The 23917-nt window shown below is 42.4% G+C and overlaps 1 protein-coding gene across 2 annotated transcripts in view; it reads right to left on the reverse strand.

Moving 5' to 3' along the window:
- Nucleotides 1-10968: 10968 nt before the first annotated feature.
- Nucleotides 10969-23917, reverse strand: part of LOC112669488 (protein POLR1D-like) — a 44773-nt gene continuing 31824 nt past the window's right edge. For both annotated transcript variants that reach the window (XM_025462636.3, XM_025462635.2), the window contains one exon: nucleotides 10969-11516. In XM_025462636.3, coding sequence (XP_025318421.1) covers nucleotides 11249-11516 — 268 coding nt within the window. In that variant the 3' untranslated portion in view covers nucleotides 10969-11248. The remainder of the gene's footprint in view (nucleotides 11517-23917) is intronic.

Consider the following 23917-nt stretch of genomic DNA (forward strand, 5'->3'; position numbering starts at 1 on the left):
CGGTTTGGCGCCTGCCTTTGGCCCAGGGCGCGATCCTGGAGACCCGGGATCGAATCCCACATCGGGCTCCCGGTGCATGGAGCCTGCTTCTCCCTCTGCCTGTGTATCTGCCTCTCTCTCTCTCTCTCTGTGACTATCATAAAAAAAAAAAAAAAAAAAAAAATTAAAAAAAAAAAAAAAAAAGAAAGAGAGCATGTGCACACACAAGCAGGGGGACAAGTAGACTCCTGCTGAGTGCAGAGCCTGATTTGGGGCTTGATCCCACAACCCTGAGATCATGCCCTGAACCAGAATCAAGAGTCAGATGCCTGGGGTGCCTGGGTGGCACAGTTGGTTAAGTGCTTAATTCTTGTTTCTGCTCAGGTCATGATCTCAGGGTCCTGCGATTGAGTCCCCCCATTCTCTGTGTGGAGTCTGCTTCAGTTTCTCTATCTCACTCTGCTTCTCCTCTCCACCTTCTCTCTCTAAAATAAAAATAAATACATCTTTTTTTTTTTAAAGAGTCCAATACTTAACCCACTGCACCACCCAGGTACCCCTCTTTGTAGTTTATTTCAAATAGTTTCTATTGTTACATCTTAAAGTTCATTAATCTTTTCTTTTATGTCTAATCTGCCATTAATCTCATCCAATGCATTTTTCATCTTAGAAACTAGTTCTAGGGCAGCCTGGATGGCTCAGCGGTTTAGCGCCGCCTTCAGCCCAGGGTGAGTTCCTGGAGACCCCGGATGGAGTCCCACGTCAGGCTCCCAGCATGGAGCCTGCTTCTCCCTCTGCCCGTGTCTCTGCCTCTCTCTCTCTCTCTCTCTCTCTCTTTCTGTGTCCCTCATGAATAAATAAATAAAATCTTAAAAAAAAAAAGATACTAGTTCTATCTCTATTTGAGTTGGGTCTTTCTATATCTTCTGTGTCTCTACTTAACATTCAATCTTTCTTATAGTGTCCTGAACATATTTATTGTCCTTAACTACTAATTCTATCATCTTTGACATCTCTAGGTCATCTTCTATTGATTTATTTTTCTCCTTACGATGGCTTGTGTTTTTCTGCTTCTTTGCCTGTCTTAGTTTTTTATTAGGTGACAGACATTGGGAATTTTGCCTGGTGGTACTATTTATCTTTGTATTCCTATAATTGTTCTTGAACTTTGTCCTGGAATGCTATTAATTTGCTTGGAAACAATTTGATCCTTTTGAGTCTTGCCTTTAAGCTTTGGTGGATTCAGAGCACTATTTGGTCTAGGGCTAATTTTGCTCCAGCAATGAGGCAAAATCCTTTTGAATACTCTCTATCTGATATCCTGTGAATTGTTAGGCTTTCCACTATGGCTAGTCAAAACAGGTACTATTTCTGACTCTATGAGCTCTGAGGATTGTTCCCTTTAACCGTTTCATGAGGTTCTTTTCCTGGCCTCAGGAAGTTTCCTTAGACACATGAACTGATCAATATTCAGTTGAGTATTTGAGAGTGGCCCTTTGCTGATCTCCAGACTTATTTTTTTGTCTAGCTCCTTCTGCTTTAGTGCTTTCCACTGTGTACTACAGTTCACTACAGCTGCCTTGTTTTCCCCAGCTTCCCTATCTGTCACCTCAACTCAGGGGAATCTTTAGGTTCTGCCTCATCCCCGACTCCCTGCTCTGCAGCATAGTAACTTTTTCCATGCAGAGGCAATCATAGGTCTCACCTCATTTGCTTTCTCTCACTCAGAGATCACTGTCCTTTGATGCCTGCTGTCCAATGTATTAAAAACTGTTCTCATTCTTTCATGTATTTGGGGCTTTTAAAAAATTGTTTCATGTGTATGGTAAATTCCCTATTATTCCATCTTGCCCAAAGCAGAAGTTCACTTCAGTTCTTAATATATTAATTCATTCTTAATATACTCATTTCATAGCCTTTTTTTACACATGAGTAAGACGCAAGATCCCTATCCCACTTTTCTAAAGGCAAACCAACTCACACTTATATAAACTTACAGTATAAGTTTGGAAAGTATTTGATTGTGTGTTTTTGAAAACAGAGAGAATGATAACAAATCAGATGAAATGTGTTCTTGCAAAGAAAGGGAATGACAATATTCTTTCAAAGTCTTTAGCTTTTAGAATATCTGACATAATTTTTTCCTTCATCATTTTTCTCCCTGCAGATATATCAGTCCATACCCTTATACATCTACATTCACTGGCTATAATAATACCTTTCCCACACTGTAATTGCCCATTCTCAGTGTGAGAGAAATCTCTGGGAATTAGATGAGGCAAGTGGAAAAAGCAGGATCTTCTTACCAGGCAGCAATGAACTTCAACTGTAGGCAAGAGAAAGACATACATATCTTGCAATTAATATTAGCCAAGTGATTTTCAAGTTCATACAAGTAGTTAAAGGATGAGGTTATTTGTCCTGCATCCCCATGCAGTTCTTCAAGATTTAATGTTAGTCTTCACTCACTCATAGATGCCACTAGGTAACCCCCTTTACCCTTCGTACACGAACACTGCATTTATCTTCCTGCAGGGGAAAGGCTGGAGCCAAGAAGAGAATAGGCAGATTATGACTAAAATGGGGACACAGGCCATTGACATAATAGTTTGCACCCCCTACCACTAAAGAAAAGTCAAAATGCTTGGTAAGCTTCTTTGAATCATGGAGGCAATATACATATCTAGAGTGACTTATTTGTCTGGAACAATCCAAGTTTATGCCTGCTGTCCTGATACAATTTTAAATAGGACTCCTTTCATTTAAAAGTGCCTAGGCTTGGACAATATATTATGTGGTGTCCTACTCGACTATATGTGAATGTGCTTCTCTACTCATTCACTGAGAAATCTGTAAAGCTAGAAAGTCTTTGTGGTGCCAAGGGCAAAGAGATGCTTTCTAGCTAGTTTAGGCTGCAAGGCGGCTGTTATCCTTGGGCCCTGTGATCTAGCAGATCCATTGATAGATACTCAGTGTGTCTGCAGCAGATGGAGATGCTCTGTGAAGCCTGGGGGAAACCCGTTTGGAAGAATTACAGTTCAGATCATAGTGTTTAAGAGGGGAGCCACACTGTCCCAGGCAAATAGCTAATCTTCTATTGGGAAAAGGCTTCCAGATTGCAACTGGGTCTGGGTAGACACTAAATACCTAGAACACTAAGTGACCATATGACCTGAACTGCCCCTTATGAACTGGATGTCATCCAAAAATCACACATTTGGACCTGTGAAGCAGCACTTCAGTTTCCAGAGCGGGGAGAAAGAGGGAGAAGCAGGCTCCCTGCTGAGCAAGGAGCCCGATGCAGGGCTCGATCCCAGGATCCTGGGATCATGATCTGAGCCGAAGGCAGACGCTCAACCACTGAGCCATCCAGGTGCCCCTCAACTGCAGTATTAATATGAGGTCAGGCTCAAGCAGATCCTGAAGCCTTAGGTAAGATTGTTAGTGGCTTAGACTTCCCATGTGCCTACTCCTGCCTCCTGCCACTCTCCTTCAATTACATGCCTCATTCCTCCCCCCAACTTTCTGGCCCCATGACAAGCTCTCTCTGCTGGCCATAAGGATTCCTGCTGCCCCACTGCACCCTTGTAGCAATACTTTTGACTTCATGGTTGAAGCAGTTTGTCTGACCGACCCAGCCTTGCTCATGTACTCACCCCCATGGCTGGGGCAGAATCTGTCACAAAGCCAAGACTGCAAAAAAGTACTGAGCAGAGGAAATCATTTCAGTCCTCCCCTGGGTTGGGAGGACACACACACACAGTTCCAGAAATATCCCAATCTCTCCCAGTGTAACTGCCCTACAAAGCGACCCACTCACTTCTTTACCGGTAGAAGTACCAGCAGTGTCACACCCAATCATTGCTTCTGGAAGTGATATCATGGGGCCAGCGGGCCCCAGGATCTCCAGCCCATTTCACTTTACCTCCAGCTCTGTCTTAGTGTTCCATACTTCTGCAGACTCAGGGATAAATCCAACCCCCAACCAAGACACTATATACAATAGGAAGGGAAAGGAAGAAGAAAGAGACAAAACTCATTGAAATCATAAAAAGGAATAGTCTTTGTTTCTTCCTCTGGTCCTGCCAATATAGAGGTATTCCTGACCTCTTTCCTCTACTGCTCCTTCCATGATCGGGTTGCTTTTAGCCAGCACTGTAGCTGTCAGGGCTCTTTGTCTAGTGGGATAACCTAAAACTTTGTTCATGGGGCGTCAGAGTCTTTGGCAGGACTGCTGCTTACAACTCTAAGTGACATAACACACACAGGGGCTCCTAGTGGAGGGTTTGTGAATGGAGGCAAAATCCAGCTGGCCCTCAGCTCACCAATACACCATCACAGACATCCAAGATACTTTGCTCTTATTCATGCACAGGCACTGTACGTACTAGGCATGACCCTAGCCCATGTGCCCATGGCTATTTAAAGCTTTAGTAGTCCTCCACTAACCTTTATGGCTAAGCACGATCACTCACAGATGTACCAGGATCCCTCTTAAACTTCCTCGAGTTCCCAAGATATGGTGCTAATTTGCTTTTAATATTGATGATCAAACTCCCAGTTCAGCAGTTCCATCTAAGAAGAGGCGGAAATTGCATGGGACAGTCTTAACTTCCAATTCAGCGCAATCACTATCATGACCCTGGTAGTACTCTTTCTCCACTGGATCTGAAACAGACTCAGAGATTTAGGGATAGGGAACACATGTCTCTAAGAGTGAATTATTAATCTTGATTTTGAGGTTCGTCACTCCTTCCTCCTTGTTTCCAGACCTGTTGTGTTCTGGCTTTAGGAGAGAAAGAGTAATTTATTGTTTGCTAATTCAGAGCAGATATAGCATCCTGCAAAAGAACATCCCAACCTTATAATGAATGGGAAAATGAACATAATTAACAAGCAAGAAAATAAGTTTGTGATGTAATTACATTTTTACATTGATATTATTGCTCTGCTTGTTAATATGGTTCTAAAGCAGCATTATTCAAACCAGGGCAAGAACAAAAAGCCAAGCAATAACTAGATAAGAATATATACTAAATTGAATGCAAAACCTCACTATGTAACTTTTAGAAGCACGATTTCTTTGTTTTTAACAGAGAACATTTCAATGATTTCTGGAAATACTGAGCCATTTTACCCACTTGCTAATTGTTTTCCAAGAGTATGTGTATCACCATACTCTGGTTAGCAGAATTCCCTTCCAAAAAACACCCCCAAATCCAGCAATTAAAAAAAATCATTTTAATTTGCATTTTTTTCTTTGCTAGTAAATTGAACATTTTTCATGTTTGTATTTTCTGTGAACATATCATCTATTTGTAAATTTTTTGTCTTGTTCCTAGTGTGTTTCTAATAGTTTTACATGATCTAGTTATATATTATATATTATATATTGCCTTGTGTTTATTTTTGGGATTCACACAACTATTTTTAAGAGTGTGTGATACATAGATACATATGTACATACATACATAGGTACATATATACATATTTCTAGAACTCATCAAAATGAAAATTTTGACTGTTTTTTTTAATTGAAAATGAAAGCACCTGTGCTGTTTTTGTGCTGATGACCAACCACCAATTGCTTCCCAAATATGGAAAATTGTAATACTGCAGGCAGGGCCAAAAAATATTTGAGAAGTAAACATCCTGCTGGCCAGATACTCTCTACCTTTAAATTTGGCAGACATGAACATGGCTTAAAAGATTCTGAGGCCAGGAGTTCGATTGTTCCAATCTGGGCCCAGCATGGTACCTGTCACATTTGCTTAGCTCTCTTATGGAACAAGTGAGTGAGTGAGTGGATGGCTTGTTCTTCACGTAGGAGATGGGATTAAAAAACAGTTTTGCAGTTTTTTTTGTTTGTAAATCGGCACTGAGCTTTGAAAGACTATTTATCAGACTGACAGGTCTGTAACTTGGAGTAAATGGAGGCTTGTAACTGGGCAGTATATACTAGCTTGTCTTGAAGGAACTAAACCTGAGGAATTAATGAGAAAGAACCAGTTAGGAAGGATGGTGGACAACCATGGAGGGTGCGCTATACACCTACCTGGTGGAGATAAATGTCTCTCAGGTATTTCATCAGGATGTTATATTTGGAGTTCATGTTGCACATAGGGAGTTTTCATAAGTCAGGAAGAGTAAAGGTGCAAGTTACAGGGCTAGATAGATGGGAGAATAGCTCAACTATTAATGATGCTCCCAAATCTGTTTATTGTTGTTCATTTCGTGATAATGCCCAGGGCCTTCTACTGAGATTTATAGCCTGGTAACACAGGTCGAAATTATTTATTTATAAAATTCCTCTGAATTCTGCTTACTATGTTGTATTGGCAGTTTAATGTGGATTAACTAATTTACTTACTTCTTTATGTGTTCGCGTGGGTATGAGTGCACACTTCTTAGCAGTCTTTTCAAACCTGAGGATGTTCGTCGCCTGGCTTCTCACTATTGTGCATTGGATGAGGGAAGGGCTTATCCCAGCACCTGTTGACCCACCTTTCGAAGGGGGTTGAGGTGGGGGCAGCATGCTCTCTGTGGGTCACAGGATGATGTTATTTAATGTACCAGAGAGGTCCTGATGCTAGGATTTCTTAACTCCAAAACCTTCTATTCTTGTGGATGGAAGAAAGCAGAGGCTGAATATGAAAATCTTTGCTTCACGTGGGAGTTTAAATTCCCTTAGATATTCCAGCAGCTGCCATTTAACCAGAGAACTGTTAAGAGCTTTCCTCCTGGATTTGGATGGCTAAGCTGGCCCAGGGGAAACACTGCTCCTGGCCCTGTTCCTTGGGTGGGGCTTGCCTAGTCAGGTCTCCAGAAGTACACGGTAACCAATAAAATGCATTAGTTACACAAGTTCTTTAGCCTCTTAACTTGGAAATCCTTGGCTCATTATACACTAAGATATCCTGGTCCTGTGTGTTTTCTCCTTCTCCTCCTTCTTTCTCCTTCTTCCTCCTCCTCCTCCTCCTCCTCCTCCTCATGAGAGACACAGAGAGAGGCAGCAACATAGGCAGAGGGAGAAGCAGGCTCCCTGCGGGGAGCCTGATGCGGGACTTGATCCCAGGACCCTGCGATGATGACCTGAGCCAAAGGCAGACGCTCAACCCCTGAGCCAACCCAGGTGCCCTCCGGTCCTGTGTTTTGAGGGAGTTGAGTTTAGATCCAGGTTGGCACAAAGTTCTGGAAAGAATATAGGTTTGTAGATTCAGACAGCTTCAGACAGCATTCCTGCCACTTCCCATCGCTGTGACCTTGGGCAAACTGTTTACCGAGTCCTGTTTCCTTATTTATATAATGGGCATAATACTATCTTCTTCATAGGGTTGAGATGACTATATGGACATAGGTGAAGGCCTATCTTAAATATTCTTGCTACTCACAAAAATGGTAACTGAGATAATGTGTTAACCTTACTGTAATCATTTCACAATATATACTTACATCAAATCACCACATTTTACATCTTAAACTAACACAGTGTTATATGTTAACTGTATCTCAATAAAGCTGAGGAAAAAAGGCCTAACATGTTTGGCCCATTGATGATACATCGTAAGTGTTATTGTCCACACAGTTTTAGTATAGCCAACTCATCCCTCCCGGTGAGAATACTTACAAGTTTAACACTCCTTAAGGGAGTGTGAGGCTTCACTTCATCAGGAATTCACCTCACATAATGTTTATTAAGCAAGCACTGATTGTGGGCCAGATACTCTTCATGATTCAAAGACAATGGCATAACCTCTAAGAGGGATAGGGATTATGTAAATATAAAAAATGTGAGTGCCATGCTGAGTCACATAATCCATGAAGGAATGATTAATAGTACCAGTAAATTTGAGGCAGACCTGTACCACCTCTTCCACCCCTATCCCCCCACCCCAACCCCGCCCTGGGAGGTGGGGGGTGGGAAGAAAAAACAGGCAAATTCAAAGCTCCACAGCCACCTTCCAGAATTAGATTTGAGGAAGTGTCCTTCAGTGCTCAGCCTACTCTAAGTAAAACCAGCTGCTCGGTCCCTTCCCCATGACCTGTGGGCCATTTGCGAAGACTAACATAACACTAAAAGGTCACTGGCTGCGGGTGGAGGCCATTGCTTTTGGCTTACATTTCTCAGAGACTATGCTTTCTGAAAAGAGGTAAAATGGAAAATGAGTTTTTTCTTTTAAAGATTTTATTTATTTATTCATGAGAGACAGAGAGAGAGAGAGAGAGAGAGAGAGAGGCAGAGACACAGGCAGAGGGAGAAGCAGGCTCCATGCAGGGAGCCGGACGTGGGACTTGATCCCGGGTCTCCAGGATCACACCCTGGGCCAAAGATGGCGCTAAACCTCTGAGCCCCCTGGGCTGCCCCAGGAAAATGAGTTCTGCTGAGTCACACTTGTGCTCAAGTCTTAGAGCTTTCTAAAGGAAGCCTGAAGAGCAGTTCCTAAAACTGAGGGCTGAGCATTGGTAACTCCATCTCTACTGGCTAAATTAGGGACTCAGTCCAAAGAGTTTGGTTCCTGGATGGGGAAGATGCATCCAGAGGAGCCACAGGAAGGGAGCCCCGGAGCCCGCCAACTGCAGAGGTGGGCTCCCTTTCAACTTCTCCCACACCTTGCTGGGCTGTGGGAGCTCCACAGACATTTATATTGGAGAGCAGCCAGGAGGAGGAGACTGAGGAAGCTCTTGGAGGGGCCTGCTCCCTAAGTGCAGAAGCAGGTGGCAGGTGCATGTGAGATCTCAGTACTAATCACCTCCTCCAACATGTACTGTATAGATGGAGAATCAAAATGGATAATCTTTTTTTTGTTGTTTTGTTTTTACATATATTTTTTTTAATTGGAGTTCAATTTGCCAACACATAGCATAATACCCAGTGCTCATCCCATCAAGTGCCCCCCTCAGTGCCTGTCACCCAGTCACCCCCACCCCCCTCCCTTTCCACCACCCCTTGTTCGTTTCCCCGAGTTAGGAGTCTCTCATGTTCTGTCTCCCTTTCTGATATTTCCCACTCATTTTTTCTCCTTTCCCCTTTATTCCCTTTCACTATTTTTTATATTCTCCAAATGAATGAGACCATATAATGTTCGTCCTTCTCTGATTGACTTACAAAATGGATAATCTGCTCTTGACATTTATATACAGGAAAACACTCCTGCTCTTGATCAAAATTTTAAAGATTCTAAATCAAGTTTTTAGGAATGGAAAAATTCCTTTTTTTTTTTTTTTTTTTAGTTTTTAAATATTTATTTATTCATGAGAGACACACAGGAGAAAGGGAGAGACACAGGCAGAGAGAGAAGCAGCCTCCATGCAGGGAGCCCGATGTGGGACTTGATCCTGGATCCTAGGATCATGTCCTGAGCCGAAGGCAGACTTGAGCTCAACCTCTGAGCCACCCAGGCTTCCCAGGAACAATTCCTTTTTAAGGAGAGAGTGATTCTGTAGAACACTACTTCGTCCTTTAACACAATTAAATAAGAAAGGTTAAGTGTAAGGAGGTACAGAGACTTCCTGCAAGTAACAGAATGTGCTCATTATAATAATTTTCTTTTGGGACACTTGGGTGTCACAGCAGTTGGGCACTGCCTTCGGCCCAGGTCGTGGTCCTGGAGTCCCACACTGGGCTCCCTGCATGGAGCCTGCTTCTCCCTCTACCTGTGTCTCTGCATCTCTCTGTGTCTCTCATGAATAAATAAATAAAAATCTTAAAAAAAAAAAGTAATTTTCTTTTAAAGAATAACAAATTTGGCAGTTTGCTCTAAACACAAAGAACATAGACAATTGATACAATCCAACTTTATTTTACTTAATTATAACAAGAATTTTCAAAAACTCAGGACTCTATTTCTAGTATTTAAATACAAAATGTTCCCAATTTAGCACAAACAGTGTAAGCTAATGCATAAATGGATTTGGATAAAGTCATATGAGCCAAACTATTCCTTTTGTACGTCTGAAAGCGAAGTGTCTTGCTATGTCGTTATGAAGTCACAGGGGCCCTGGGGTCTTCGGGAGACAGGTGGGTCTAGTGAGAATGCCTGGTCTTCACTCCTGAGCTTTTAGCTCAGAGCAGACCAAGGGTGTGGCCAGCGGCCTGATGGTCAAAGCCAGTGCTTGGTCTATTACGGTTTCTCTATAAACACCCCGAAGCTAACTTTTCGGATGTGCTCCTTTCTAAACATTAAGAAAGGGCTTTTCTTGGCTGCCAGGAAGCAGGGAGCAGGCTGTGGCGAGTGATTATTTGGGAGCAGCCAGGCATAAGCTTAGATGCTTTGGAAAACTGGGGGTGGTGGTGGGGGGGGACAGAGAGAGATTCTTCTTCCTTTTGTGGACCAGGGAAGAGGGTACTTGGTGACATTTTCCTGAGTATGAAAGGAAGAATACTGGTTTGAAAGGTTTGTAATTATACATTAAAATGGAGATACATCGATATTGAAAAAAAAAAAAACCAGAAAACGGTCTTGTAAACACACTTTAATTTAAAATTAAGATTTCTGAAACAACTATACTAAGAGTGGTATTATAGGTCTGCAGCTAAATAAGACATAGCACTAAAGTAATTATGTTAGTTTTAACTTTTGAGGGTTCTTTTAAAAGCACCACTTAAAACTTATATATTCCCAAAAAATTAAATATAGAAAGTTGTTCTATGTCAGGAATGAGTTTGAGAATGCACAAGGAAACAACAGAGCCAATTATTTAGCCTCTGGTTATTGATATGGAACACTGAATTCAAAGCCATCTTGAGAATTTTCTACATGGCTCCCTTAGAGGAAAACAAACCTATCAAAGAGTTTCATGGTAAATTTCTAGCCCTTGAAGGGCTACATCTTTTCCTGACTGTGGTTACTGGCCAGATGACTTCTGAATTTTAAATTCATCTTCCAAAAAGATAACATAGAGGATTTACAAGTGTTTCATTTTCTGAGAAAATCTGAGGACCACAGTCGTTAACACGTCGAAAAAACTGGAATTAGTCGTTACAACCTCTGAAAACTTAAGTTTTAGATTTATTTTGAAACCAACTTCCAAACAACAGAGAATGAAAACATGACACGCTATGGGAGGCCACTGCCAGAAAAGCTGGAACTTGCCTGGACACCTGCAGAGCAAGTCCCTTTGCACTCATTTCCTTGTCATAGCAACTAAGGACCGACTGTAAAAGTCACTCCTAGGTGTCTGCTCTCTGGCTGCAGGCCTGTCCTCAAATCCTCGTGGGCACACCCCCTGTCCCAGACGGATCAGTGCAGGTGGCTCCTGCCCGTCCTCCTCATCGCCTGTTGGAGCGCTTCCCCGACTTGTCCCGGCTGCTGGGCTTCCGGTGTGGAGAGTGGCCCTCGGGGGCCCGGGCCTGGAAGCTGTGCTTGTAGGGGTGACCTCTGTGCTTCTTCCGCTTTTCTTCTTTCTGGCCCTGGCTTTTCGTGGCTTCCTTGCTGCCCTCCTTTTGCTCAGGGTCTTGCTCTTTATGGGAGGGCAGCGTGTTCTTAATTGTGTTAATTAGGAATCTTTTATTTGTGCCAGCGAGAGGACACTTCATCCTGGGGAGGAGAAAAAGAACAATCTCAAACGAGATCGCTGGCTCTGAAGCTGCACCCACTGGCCAGGGTTTGTGCCAGAAGAATTGGGTGTGCACAGAATCAAGTTTCCAAATGTGTTCGGCTTTCCTTGCATGCCACCTAGTGTAAACTCTGAGTACACGGGGGGAAAAAAGCAAAACACTTGGAATTGCAGACTGCAGACTGGGCCTCTCTGAATACTTCACTCCCTTCCTTTTTGGACTAACTCTTCTACTGCTTGCTGTACATGTGCAGGTATTGGCTAGAACCTGGAAGACGGGAATTGCTTATGTTTTCTGCTTGAATAATAAATGCTTGGTTTGGCTATCATCTGCACTTTGAGCCAAACTGATCATGGCTTGTTTTTACTTACCAGAGAGTAAAAAGTTGAGTCCCTCTCTAAGGAAAAAAAAAATTATTTTGCTATATCTTGACTACTGGAGCTAAATGCTCTCCTCTAGAAATAAACATTATCCAAAGAATCCATAAAAATGCAATAATCACATTTTCCCTTTATTTTTTTTAAAGAGAGAGAGAGAGAGAGAGACAGAGACATAGGCAGAGGGAGAAGCAGGCTCCATGCAGGGAGCCCGATGTGGGACTCCAGGATCATGCCCCGAGCTGAAGGCAGATGCTTTAACCGCAGTCACACCCAGGCATCCCAACACATTTTTCCTTTAAAAGACTCTCTTACACTTCCGTCTCAGGACTCTAGTCTGTGTTCGGTTGGGGAGCATTCCACCCAGGTGCACCCTCTGGGTCAGTTTCTGCGCACTGTATATTAAATCAGCTGGGTATTCAAGTTCACCCAAGAGACAGGATATAACTAACGCTTAGGTATATACCTAAGCATATATTTATTTTCTTTTTCAATTACACTAAAGTTTTTGTTTTGGGTAAGAAAACCCCATGCAGGTGAGAACTGTCTGTCCCATGATGGGCTATTTTAGGAGGATGCTGGTCCCCAAAATCATGTTATTCAGAGTGGCTGGCATTAAGCAAAAATGAATGTAGGATTCTATAATCTCTATCTTCAGATCAAACTTTGATAAAAAAGAGAATCCCACACAATACTTCCAAATCAACCCACCAGCACCCCACTGGATTGATTTTATAATCTAGTACTCGATAAGTGAAACATGAGCAGACATAAGCCTAGTGCCACTTATTATAGGGAGGTAGGTCAGAGCAGATCAAGCAACTAGAATGGCACTGAATCTAGAAGATAAAGGTGGAGAAAAAATAAAAGAAAATGTCTCCTGCAGCCAATAAGCAGCTCTTGAGCCTACACGAATGGAGAAAATATCTGAGAATCGAAGGTGGTGTAGGCACTCCATATGCAGTGTATGCTTAATGCTCAGGCCAGGAGAGTTGACAAGGCAAAGAACTAGAACAAGGAGAAAAAGGAATGTAGAGAGAAAGGTGAGTGGAGTGTAGTAGGGCCAGTGGGAATACTTAGAGGTGGAAGCAACACCAGAGATTTTGTTTTATTTTTCTTTGCGGCTAGAGTTTTGAAGCCACAGTGAATGAGATGAGGAGCGAAGAAAAAAGGCAGTGACAAAGAGTACAGAAAATCCAGACCTGAAGTACCAGGGGTACAACGCCATGTAGCTGCCTGGAGCCCTGTGGGGCTTCGCTGAGCTCCTGGAAAAGGCACAGGAACCAGCATTCTGCTATGTCAGCAGTCAGTCCTAAGGCAGGGCCACCTGCGGGGACATCAGTGGTGTTAGAGGCTCTCAGGACTTCAGGCACCACTTTGGTGAAGAAACTCGAAGCCCCTGCAAACTCAGCAAAGATTCAGAGGAGTACGTCACACCGTCACACCGATGTCACTAAAGAGCACCATTCAGCTGGTCTGCAGGAGAAGAATGCCCCTCAGTGCAGAGTGTAAGAAGCTGAGAGTGCCCCCCCTCTGCCACCTGTGGCCCAGTGCTTAGTTCACGAGCAGGACCAGAGTACAGAGTATGAGGAAATGGACCACACATGTGTCCTGGCTGTCGGAGGCTGCGTACAGCCAGCTCCAGAAGAACCCTGGGCTAGCTACTTTCCTTGGAGGGGGCCAGCTCAGTGCTGGTAAACCTGGTCAGTTCTTCTCTGGATCAGACAAATGAGGAAAGGTGAGGATGGCCCGATGGGACAATAGTCAAAACAAACCCTTTGGTAACTCCTGATGAATTCTGCTCTATTTTGCTATCTTCCACGTAAGATCATCTTTACCCCCATATGCTCGTCAGAGATGAATGAAGCTCTTCTGCTAGAGACACAGGGGTTCCTGCTGAGAGTGGGGACCCTGCTGGAGGGGATGGTTGCTAGCTTCTAGCGGTGGGTGTGAGCCACTGACTCCACAGGCCACCAAAAGAGATGTTCAGAGAGTGAGAGGACTTTCTAGAATCAAGCCACAAGGAAACTGTCCTTTACATCTCTTTTTAACATCAGAGATGTGTTTTTTTTTTAAAGATTTATTTATTTATTTATTCATGATAGACAGACAGAGAGAGAGAGGCAGAGACACAGGAGGAGGGAGAAGCAGGCTCCACGCCGGGAGCCTGACGCAGGACTCGATCCTGGGACTCCAGGATCGCGCCCTGGGCCAAAGACAGGCGCCAAACCGCTGAACCACCCAGGGATCCCCAGAGATGTGATTTTTAATGTTGGCTGTGCCTAAGAGTCTACTCTGGGTGCAGAGTCAAGGGCAGCATTTGCCTACCTGGGGTGGGGGGGAGGGAGGAGGGGAGGGAGGAGGAAGGAAAGGGAGAAGGAAGGGGGAGGCTTTGCGAGTGACTTCTCCTGAATGTGCTAGGACATGCTTTAGGTCATGAGAGTAAGTGCTCATTTATACTTGTAATAAGTAAGGCAGGGCAATGAGATAGAGGGGTAGTTGCCAGCAGATGTGGAGGCAAATGTAGTAACTGATTCCATATAAAGAAATGGTAAAACCTGCAGTGAAAATATCATGGTTTAAGGAGTATAATGATGCTGCTGACGTGTGAGGAAACCCACTAGCCTTCGGTGTGGTAACTCATCTTGTTGAACCTAGAAGCCAGTTGTTTCATTGCTATAAACTCATAGAATGTGGTACTAGCTGAGCACACATGCTCTGAAACCACACCATCAGATTGAACATGTTATATAATCTCCCTGTTGCCTCTTACCTGTTAAATGGAGAATAACAGCAGTGACTATCTTAATGGAATGGTTGCAGATCAAATGAGGGAGTGCTTAGAGTAATGCGAATATGTAACAAGTGTTTGGTGAATGTTAACTCTGCTTTATATCCTAGCTCTACTAATTAGCTGTGCGACCATGGGTAAGTTACTTAACTCCCCTGTGCATTGGTTTTCCCCATTGGTAAACAGGAGTAACAGAAGTATCTACCTACCGGGAGGATTTATTGAGATAATACATAAAGAATTTAGCACAGTACTTGGCACATGGTAAATCTTCAGTGTTACCTATGGGTTTAGAATTTCTTCTCTACAATTCTAAAATGTTAAAACCTTTGAAAATCAAGGTCTTTATATGATGTTGAAACTTGTTTGGCAGCAAAACCTGGCCTAACCTGACACTGGGCTATTTATGTCTAGTCTTTATCCCATTTAGTGTAAGCATTCATATGTGTGGGGGCAGAAATAATCATGTGTTGAACAAGTACCCCTGGGGGCGTTCAGGGTGTATACTGGACATGCTTATGTACCTTGCTAAAATGTAAAAATATCTCAATTTAGACACTTAGCAGGATTCAAGGGTTTAAACAAGGGACTGTGGACCTATATTAGTATTCACTCTCTTCACAGAAGAAAAAAATACATATATACATATATGTAAGTACATACAGTACTCACATCAGTTAATATAGTAGGGATTTCTCCTTGGTGGCAACTTGTGATAACATCCTAAAGTCCCAAATCACCTGGGATAAGACGCTAATCAAGAACAGAGCAGGCTATCTGATATTTCTCAATGAAAAAACAAAAAACAAACAACAAAAAACAATTAAAAAGAAAAAATCCTGAGCCATCAAGAAAAAAAATTTTTTTTAAAGAAAAAGAAACCTGAGTTGAGCCAAGAAAAAAAAAAAAATATATATATATATAAAAAGAAAAAAAAAAACCCAGAGTCATCAAGAAAAAGTTAATGAGATTTCATAGAAATTTTCATAAAAATGGTTAACATTTAAAAGTTTTGGTACTTCAGCGCACCTGGGTAGCTGAGATAATTAAGTGTCCCATTTTTTGTCTCAGCTCAAGTTCCGATCTCATGGCTGGTGGGATGGAGCCTGCTTGGATATTCTCTCCCTCTGCCCCTTCTTCTACTCATGTGCACACACTCACGCATATGCTCTCTCTCAAATCAATCAATCAATCAATCAATCAATCAATCAATCTATCTGAAACAAATAGTTCTGGTATTTCAAATGGTTAAACTTGCAAGTTTCACTTCCCAGGACATTTCAAGCTGCCCTAAAGTATTACCTCTGAGCTTATACTTTGCATTTCCTAATACTGTGAAAGCTCTGGAGATAACTCTTCAGATAGACCACTGAAGGCTGAGGTATATAAGTGGTTTCTGAAGTTCCAGTCTTCAAATTCTCTGCCTGTGTTCTGTATGTTAACCCCTTTCAAAAATTACTCTCCTCTCATTCATCCCATCAGAAAATTCATTTCTGGGGCATCTGGGTGGCTCAGTTGGTTGAGCCAGGGGCTCTTGATTTGGGCTGGGATCATGGTCTCGGGGTTGAGAAAGAGACCTGCATTGGGCTCCATGCTTGGTGCTGAGTCTGCTTAAGATTCTTTTTCCCTGTCCCTGTCCCCCTGCTCAAATAAATAAATAAAATCTTAAAAAAAAAAAAAAAAAAAGAAAACTCATTTATTTGTTTTGTTTCTCAGCTCTTTATTAGTGCCATTTCCCCCAGTATTTGAGATGATGTGATAAGCTAGCATTAGGAACCAACGATTCCAGAGCTTTTCATATCTGCACTGAGGTAAAACCTGAGCCCTCGAGTGAGGGCAGTCTGCTTGCTCCAGGTGTCTGCACCACCTACGTCCTTGGTGACATCCCAAGACATGCTACTGGGGTTGGAGTGGCTGCTTCCCTCTCTGTTGCTCTGAGCCACACCATGTCAGCTTTTTCAGCCTGGCCAGCTTCTGTTTTTGCTTTTAGAAAGGTATACTAGCTCATGTGGGAAGAAATGATTTAAGGTGCTAACAATGTAAATGGATATAAAACTCTATATACAATGCGACTGGTTATGACTGCATTGGGAGAGTACCCACGACAGCACTGTCAGACTTAAGATCTGGCATCCTCACTCTGGTACACTTTAAAAGTGAAGTGCTTTACTTCACTTCCAAAACTGTCAGCCCAGAAGCTGTGAGGGCTTCTGTATGCCCCAGGAGAGGTGGATTTCTGAAGAATCTGCCATTCAAGGGACCTATGGACTGATTAGGGGGATTGTAAGCTTTTCATCTCTCTATTATTTTGAGTGGGCATAACGTATAACAGAATTTGTAAATATAAGGACTTCCTCCTTGCAGTTATCATGCTGGACTTCAGAAAAATAGTAGACTGTAAAACCAACAGAAAATAGAAAGGGGAAAAGATATGTAATTTTTTTTCTGATTTTAATACTTTTTGTCTTCACTGCTTGAAGGATAGAAAGTTATATCTAGCATGCTACAGATTCAGACCTGCCACTTTTTTTTTTTTAAAAAAGATGTTATTTATTTTAGTATACGTGCTGCCGGAGCGAGCACAGATGTTATTTATTTTAGAGACAGAGGTGAAGAAGGGAGAGAGAGAATCTAAAGTAGATTCTATGCTGAGCTCTGAGCCCAATGAGGGGCTTGATCTCATGACCCTGAGATCACAACCTGAGTTGAAACCAAGAGTCAGATGCTTCACTAACTAAACCACCCAGGTCCCCCAGACCTGCCACTTCTGGATTCTAAAATAGTTCCATGAATATGACCCACTGGACAGTGGCACACAATCACTAGCCAATTGGGAATAGTAACAGTGCTGACTGACACTGACTTCCATGAAGTAATCGCCCCATGCCATCGCATCATTCCATTTCTCCAACCATTGAACACTTTATGGGTAGACAAGAGAAGAAAGCAACTTATTTGAGATCCCAAGTTGGAAAGACTGGAATCAGGGCTATGATGCCAAGGTCTACCCTCCCAACATCATCCCAGATCAGGAAGGAGTAGAGAGAGACAAAGACGCACTGTGGTGTGACCAGGTGACCAACTGCCAGAGCCGTTGGGGAAAGAAACCACAGGTGAAGAGCCTGTTGGCACTCTTGCTGGCAAGGCTGCTTCGTCCTGCACAGGCACCAAGAAGCAGATGTGTATGTGGTGTCAAGTGGTGAGTCACTAACATGGACAAGGCTGGGACAAAGTCATGGAACTCCCCAAATGCACTTGACTTTGAGATTTGTGAAGTATAACAGGCAATGGGAAATTACGTTTCTTATTTTTATGGTTAGGGCAATAGACTCCCTGGAATCATGGGAGCAAGTTTCCATGTGATGCTCTCCAATTCACTCCTTTGTTCTATGGCCACACTCACTCCCACACCAGCAAGCAGCACTTTATCTTCCATTCTGTATATTCCTTTGCCCTACTGTGGATGTGAGTAAAAAAATTACACCCATAGAAAGAAGCACAACTACACCCCAAACACTCCATGAAACATGGGTAAGATTTTTCATCTTGACACTGTGGTTGATTACAGCTCATTTTGTTGTTTGATGCTGCTACAACCACCACAACCACCCACGGTGCTTACAGTTTATAATTTGACAATCAAATGCCTCAGCATGTGGCCACCCGAGAGATTCTTTTATGGTGTTACAATTGCCATTGCTGAATTGTTAATCCTTAATTACTCTGTGGACAACAGTCCTGAGGCCCCAGGTAGGTTTTTGTTGTACTCTGGCCCCGACACTATACCTAAAGGTAATGTGCAACAGTTGACACATATGTATGTATATACTTATATTATTAACTGATTCTTAAAGTCTGAGAATCTTTCATATGTAAGGCATTAGGCTGGATCCTGCAGCAAAGATAAATCCCAAGCTACCTGTCTATGCATTTGTGCTCTTTAGGAGACTACTGAGAGGAACAGAGGATGTGTGAAGATAAAGCTCACAAGCAAATATGTGAATGGTGGTATCCTGGGACAGACGACAGGGCTGTCATCCTTGGCCTCCTGCTCTGTTAGCCGCACACATTATTTTCCATAGCCATATGATCCGGTGCTAACATGTGCAAGGCTCTCCAATTCACTTTCATAACTTGATCTGGAAGGCATGTGGGAAGCCGGGGGCAGGAAGCACTGACATGCCCGCATGCTATCGGACAATAACAACCAGAAGAGAGCTGGTGTAGCAAGGAGTGTTAGACTAGGGACAAGAAAGCAAATGATCCATTCAATTTGCTAGCTGGGGCCTTCGGGAACCCATTTAGGCCCCACGTTCTTTAGCTATAGAGTAAAGCCTTTGGATCTCTGTGGCCCTGAAACACTGCCAAGAGCCTCGTCCATGAGTCACTCTGAAATGGGAGCCCTTCCTTCCCTGCCGGTTGGTTCCAGCATGCTGCTTTGTGTTTACCTGCTCACTTGTCCGTATCCACCAGTGGATTAATAACTTTAAGGCCAGGACAGAAAGAGTCTTCTTTACTGCTGCCTAAGCCTGGCCTCTTAATACACCTGCTGGTGCTCAAATGAATAAAAAATAAAATATCTGCATAAAGGTTCGAGAAATAACCAAATATATAATTATATACAATGGAAGAACAATGTGGATGATTTTTCCCCTTATCACCAGAACATCTGCCACGCCAAATAGAAAAGCACCCTAAAATGCCATTCTTCTTAAAACTGGGTTAAAAAACACTGAAGAATCGGGGATGCCTGGGTAGCTCGGTGGTTGAGCATCTGCCTTCGGCTCAGGACGTGATCCCGGGGTCCTGGGATCGAGTCCCACATCAGGCTCTCTGGGAAGAGCCTGCTTCTCCCTCTGCCTCTCTGTGTCTCTCATGAATAAACAAAATCTTTTAAAAAACCACAAAAAACTGAAGAATCGTTTTCTGTCAAACTCAATCTTTGTTAACTTTTCCTACCAGAATATAAGCCTTTCCAAGTATAAGACTGCAGTTCTGAAAGCACTAGACTCAAAAAATTACATTGGGCTATAGATCAGCTGACGTAAATGTGACTAGAATAAAAACAGCTTTGTGGACAACGTAGCTGGGCAAATTTCTGAAATTTGTGCTTATAAATTCCTTTATGTTGACTAAAAGGAAGTCATATGGGCCCACATTCAGCTTCCTTGAGGCCTCAATAAAGAACAGCCTCTGAAGAGATTCTTTTGCTGAAACACATCCATGGAAATACAGAGCACCAAATGGTCTCTTTCTTTATAAAATAAAAAATGCCATTCCTTGGCATTTTCTTAGTTCAGCAATCTCTTTCTGGCAATGGCTCAACTACCTCATTAAGATCTTTTCATGGAATACCCAAGAGGAAAAAAAATGGCACTCTGGTTCTATTTTAAACTTTAAAGCAAATATAAAAGTCTTCTAGATGCTTAGAAAAACAGATCATGGCCCACTAGTAAGCCACAGACTGTCTACTCCTTTAAGATCTGTCCAAGAAGGTCTGCTTGACAGGGATGGATCTTGGGCCTGCCGTGGCTGGGCCTCTGGCTACCCAAGTGCTATGGAGCCATCTGCCCCTGGGAGAGGTCTGAATTCTGCAGAGCAGGTTGGTTTTATTCTTTATAATATGTAGGTATTGTGATAGTGGTTTTCAAATTTGTGTGCACTCTAGAATCACCTGGGTATCTTTTTAAAACCCCAAAGCTCAGGCTATCCAAACTAATAATCTTTGATGGTGGGACACAGACATTAGTATTTTGGGAAGCTTCCCACATAATTTCAAATTTGAGAACCACTGGATTAGTGGTCAGAATTTTTTATTTATATACACGCATGCACACAAACAGATGGAAAACCAGTTATTCCCCCAGGAGGAGCATGATGGTGAAGATGTTCTTGTCCCAGCCTCGGGAGCAGAAGCAAGTCATGGCTGTCCTTTAGTCAGACCTGTTTGCACAGCCCAAATGTGTCAGAGTGTGCTGACCCACAGGAAAAGACGTGTATGAATGTTGGAATTGCAAGCGAACCAGCTGGTTCTTCAGATGTGAGTGAGCCTGTCACTTCAAGGAAAAGAGCTCACAGTCCTCACTGGCAATGATAAAACTGGGGTTTTCAAGTGAAAGAAAATGAGACTTGGAAAACTGTGCGCTTGACAAGTTCCCAACATTTAGAAGACTTTTCTGATGGGATTTGTGGTGGTATTTACAAATGGATTCTTTTAATATTATATAATGAAATGTGTCAACATTTAGAGGATGACTCAGTGAGCCAACATTTCTGAGATGACCATTGCGTGATGTTACAAAATTACATATGAGAAGACCCAGTCAGGGTGCAAGGTAGATGAAGGGATTTTTATCCTAACAGCTTATGAAAAGTCTATGCTATTAAAGAGGATGTTAAAGAAACTACCACTTGTTGAGGTTATCTGCAAAATTTTGATGAAGGGTTATAGAATACCACAATTTTCTGTAAAGGCTATTGAAGTACTTCTTCCTTTTCCAAATATATATTTGTGAGATTGGATTTTCTTCACATAATTCAACCAAAACAACAGACTGTAGGAGCATATATGAAATTTCAGGTGTCTTTTATAAGCCAGACATGAAGGAGGTTTGCAAAAATACTAAGCAATATTGCTTTAACTCAGTATTTTCCCCCACAAATACAGTTATTTTTATAAAGGGTATATAATTTCCTTTAACAGGTAATAGGCTTATTATTATTATTTTTAAATGAATTTAAGAATCCTTTAAAATTGCTTAATTTTAATTTCAAATACAATAAATACTGATAGACATAATCCACATAAGAAAAGCTCTTTGGGGTCATCAATAGCTTTTAAGCGGGTAAAGGACCCAATAACCCAAATGTTGGAGGACCACTATTACAAGACAATTGAGAGAAGGAGCAATGGCAGCAGGAATTCTTGTCTTGTAGGCTAATGGGAACTTGGAAGTTTCATATCCTATTCTCCTAGGATCTGCCCTTACAAGTCTGGAATGTTTGACTTTGCCTGCCATCTTTTATTTTACTCCCTTTTGACATGATTCCCTCCTTCATGGGAAGAGGCTGCCAGGTGTCCCCGGATATCCATTCTTCCTTTCTTTAACAGTAAAAGAACCCCAGATATTTGTCTGGCACGTGGCTTCCTGGGGAGAAAAAAGACTGAAATTCCTGACCTTGTAGCCAGGTGAAGACATGGAAGGAAATTCTGGCCAATGGAGTATATATGGAAATATATATGGAAATGGTGTATGCAACTTCTGAGCAGTGTCCTTAAAGGAGGGTGCATGCCTTCCTTCTCCTTTTCTTCCCTTCTGTTAACTGAAATCAGGATTGAATGGCTGTCACCCTACTGGACCTTGTGGAAAAGAATCACACCCTACGGCCACAAGATGCAGCATACTGGAAGGGACCCAGGTCGGCGGCAACTTGGTGGAACTGCTGACACTACTTAGATGATGCCCAGTGAGGACATCAGCACTCCCATGAATGTCAGGATGACCTGGGCATGTGGTAACTCTCTGCAGGGGAAACAGAGCTGACACTGATAAACTAGTTCTTCCACTATCAGAAAGTTGGACCAAGCCAGTTAGCGGCAGAAAGATCATCAGGATCAATGACTTCCCTCTGGAGAGCTGCCTAGATGCAACTGATCTCCTTGAGCACTCCTAACATAGCAGGACCCTGACATTTTCTTATTCACTTGTCAAGCCATCTGCATTCATGATTTAGCTCTATGTCGATTCTCTCACATTCGGTAGTAGCTGACCAGTGGCTATGGTCAACCTGATCCCTGAACACCAAAGCGGCCTGCCCCTAAGCAAGTTTGTACTAATTTGATTCAAATGGGTAGAGGCACCTTCATCTCAGTAAAGGACAGGGAAGGGCTGAAAGGACATAAGAGCAGATCTAATTAACTCTGACCCACTGCTCCATTCCAGGAACGATATCGAATGTTTTGCATACATCTTATCTCACCTAATTTGTTTAAGTATCCTTCCAGGAGGTGGGTATTTTATTGAATCTAAGATGACTGCATATGTTACATACAGATTGACTCACACCGGATTATTTCATTTTGTATCACTCTATCCATAAATACATCAGAATGAATTTCTGGAAGATAATAGCTTTAAAAAATGAAATAACAGCAAAACCATGATCACACCTAAAAAAGCAACATTAATTCCTTAATATCATCAAATACCCCAAATGTTTCATAAACATCTTTCTACAGTTAGTTTGGAAAAGATCCAAATAAAGTATATATTTTATTTGATGTGTCTCAAATCTATTAATTCATAGGATACCCCCTCCTTCTTTTCAATTCATTTGTTAAAGAAACTGGGTTGTGAACATAAAGACTCCTAACTCTGGGAAACGAACTGGGGGTGGATGGAAGGGGAGGAGGGCGGGGGGTGGGGGTGAGTGGGTGACGGGCACTGAGGAGGACACTTGACGGGATGAGCACTGGGTGTTATTCTGTATGTTGGTAAATTGAACACCAATAAAAATTATTTTATTAAAAAAAAAAAAAAGAAACTGGGTTGTTTGTCCTGTTGAATTCCCCACATACTGGATTTTTGTGGTTTTATCCCTATGGTGTCAGTTAAGGTGTTCCTCTGCTCTCTGTATTACCTGCAAACCTGTAGTTCTAACTGGAGATCTGATCAGATCTGGGTTCAATCTTTTGACAAGGATGTCTCAGAAATGGTGGTCTGCTCTACCTACTGCAACTTTTCGCGGCATGAAGATGGGTCAGTGAGTTCAGGTGTGGTCAGCCTGACCTGTCCCAGAATGGTCCCCACCAACTCCTTATCTCAGTTTAGTGGCCACTGACCTTTGCCTGGGTCCCGTGTGTCCTTAGGGATTGCAAATAAGGACATTCTTTTTATTTTAAAATTGGTTTTACGAGGTATAATTCATATAGAGTAAAACTTATCCTTTTTAAGTAAAATAAATGTACCAAGTCATATAATCACCACACTAATCATGATGTAGACTCCTTCTGTCACCTACAAACATCTGCAGTAAATCCCTTCCTTCTGTCCCCATTTCCTGGCAATCAATAATCTGCTTTCTCTCCCTATGGTTCTGTGTTTTCTAGAATGCCACATAAGTGGAATCTTAGAGAGTGTAAGGTTTTGTGTTTGGCTTCTTTTCACTTAGCAGGGTGCCCCTGAGATTCTTCCGTGCAGTGTGTCTGTACTT

The sequence above is a fragment of the Canis lupus genome, chromosome 25 (assembly GCF_003254725.2).
Source record: "Canis lupus dingo isolate Sandy chromosome 25, ASM325472v2, whole genome shotgun sequence".
In the NCBI taxonomy this organism is placed as follows: Eukaryota; Metazoa; Chordata; class Mammalia; order Carnivora; family Canidae; genus Canis; species Canis lupus.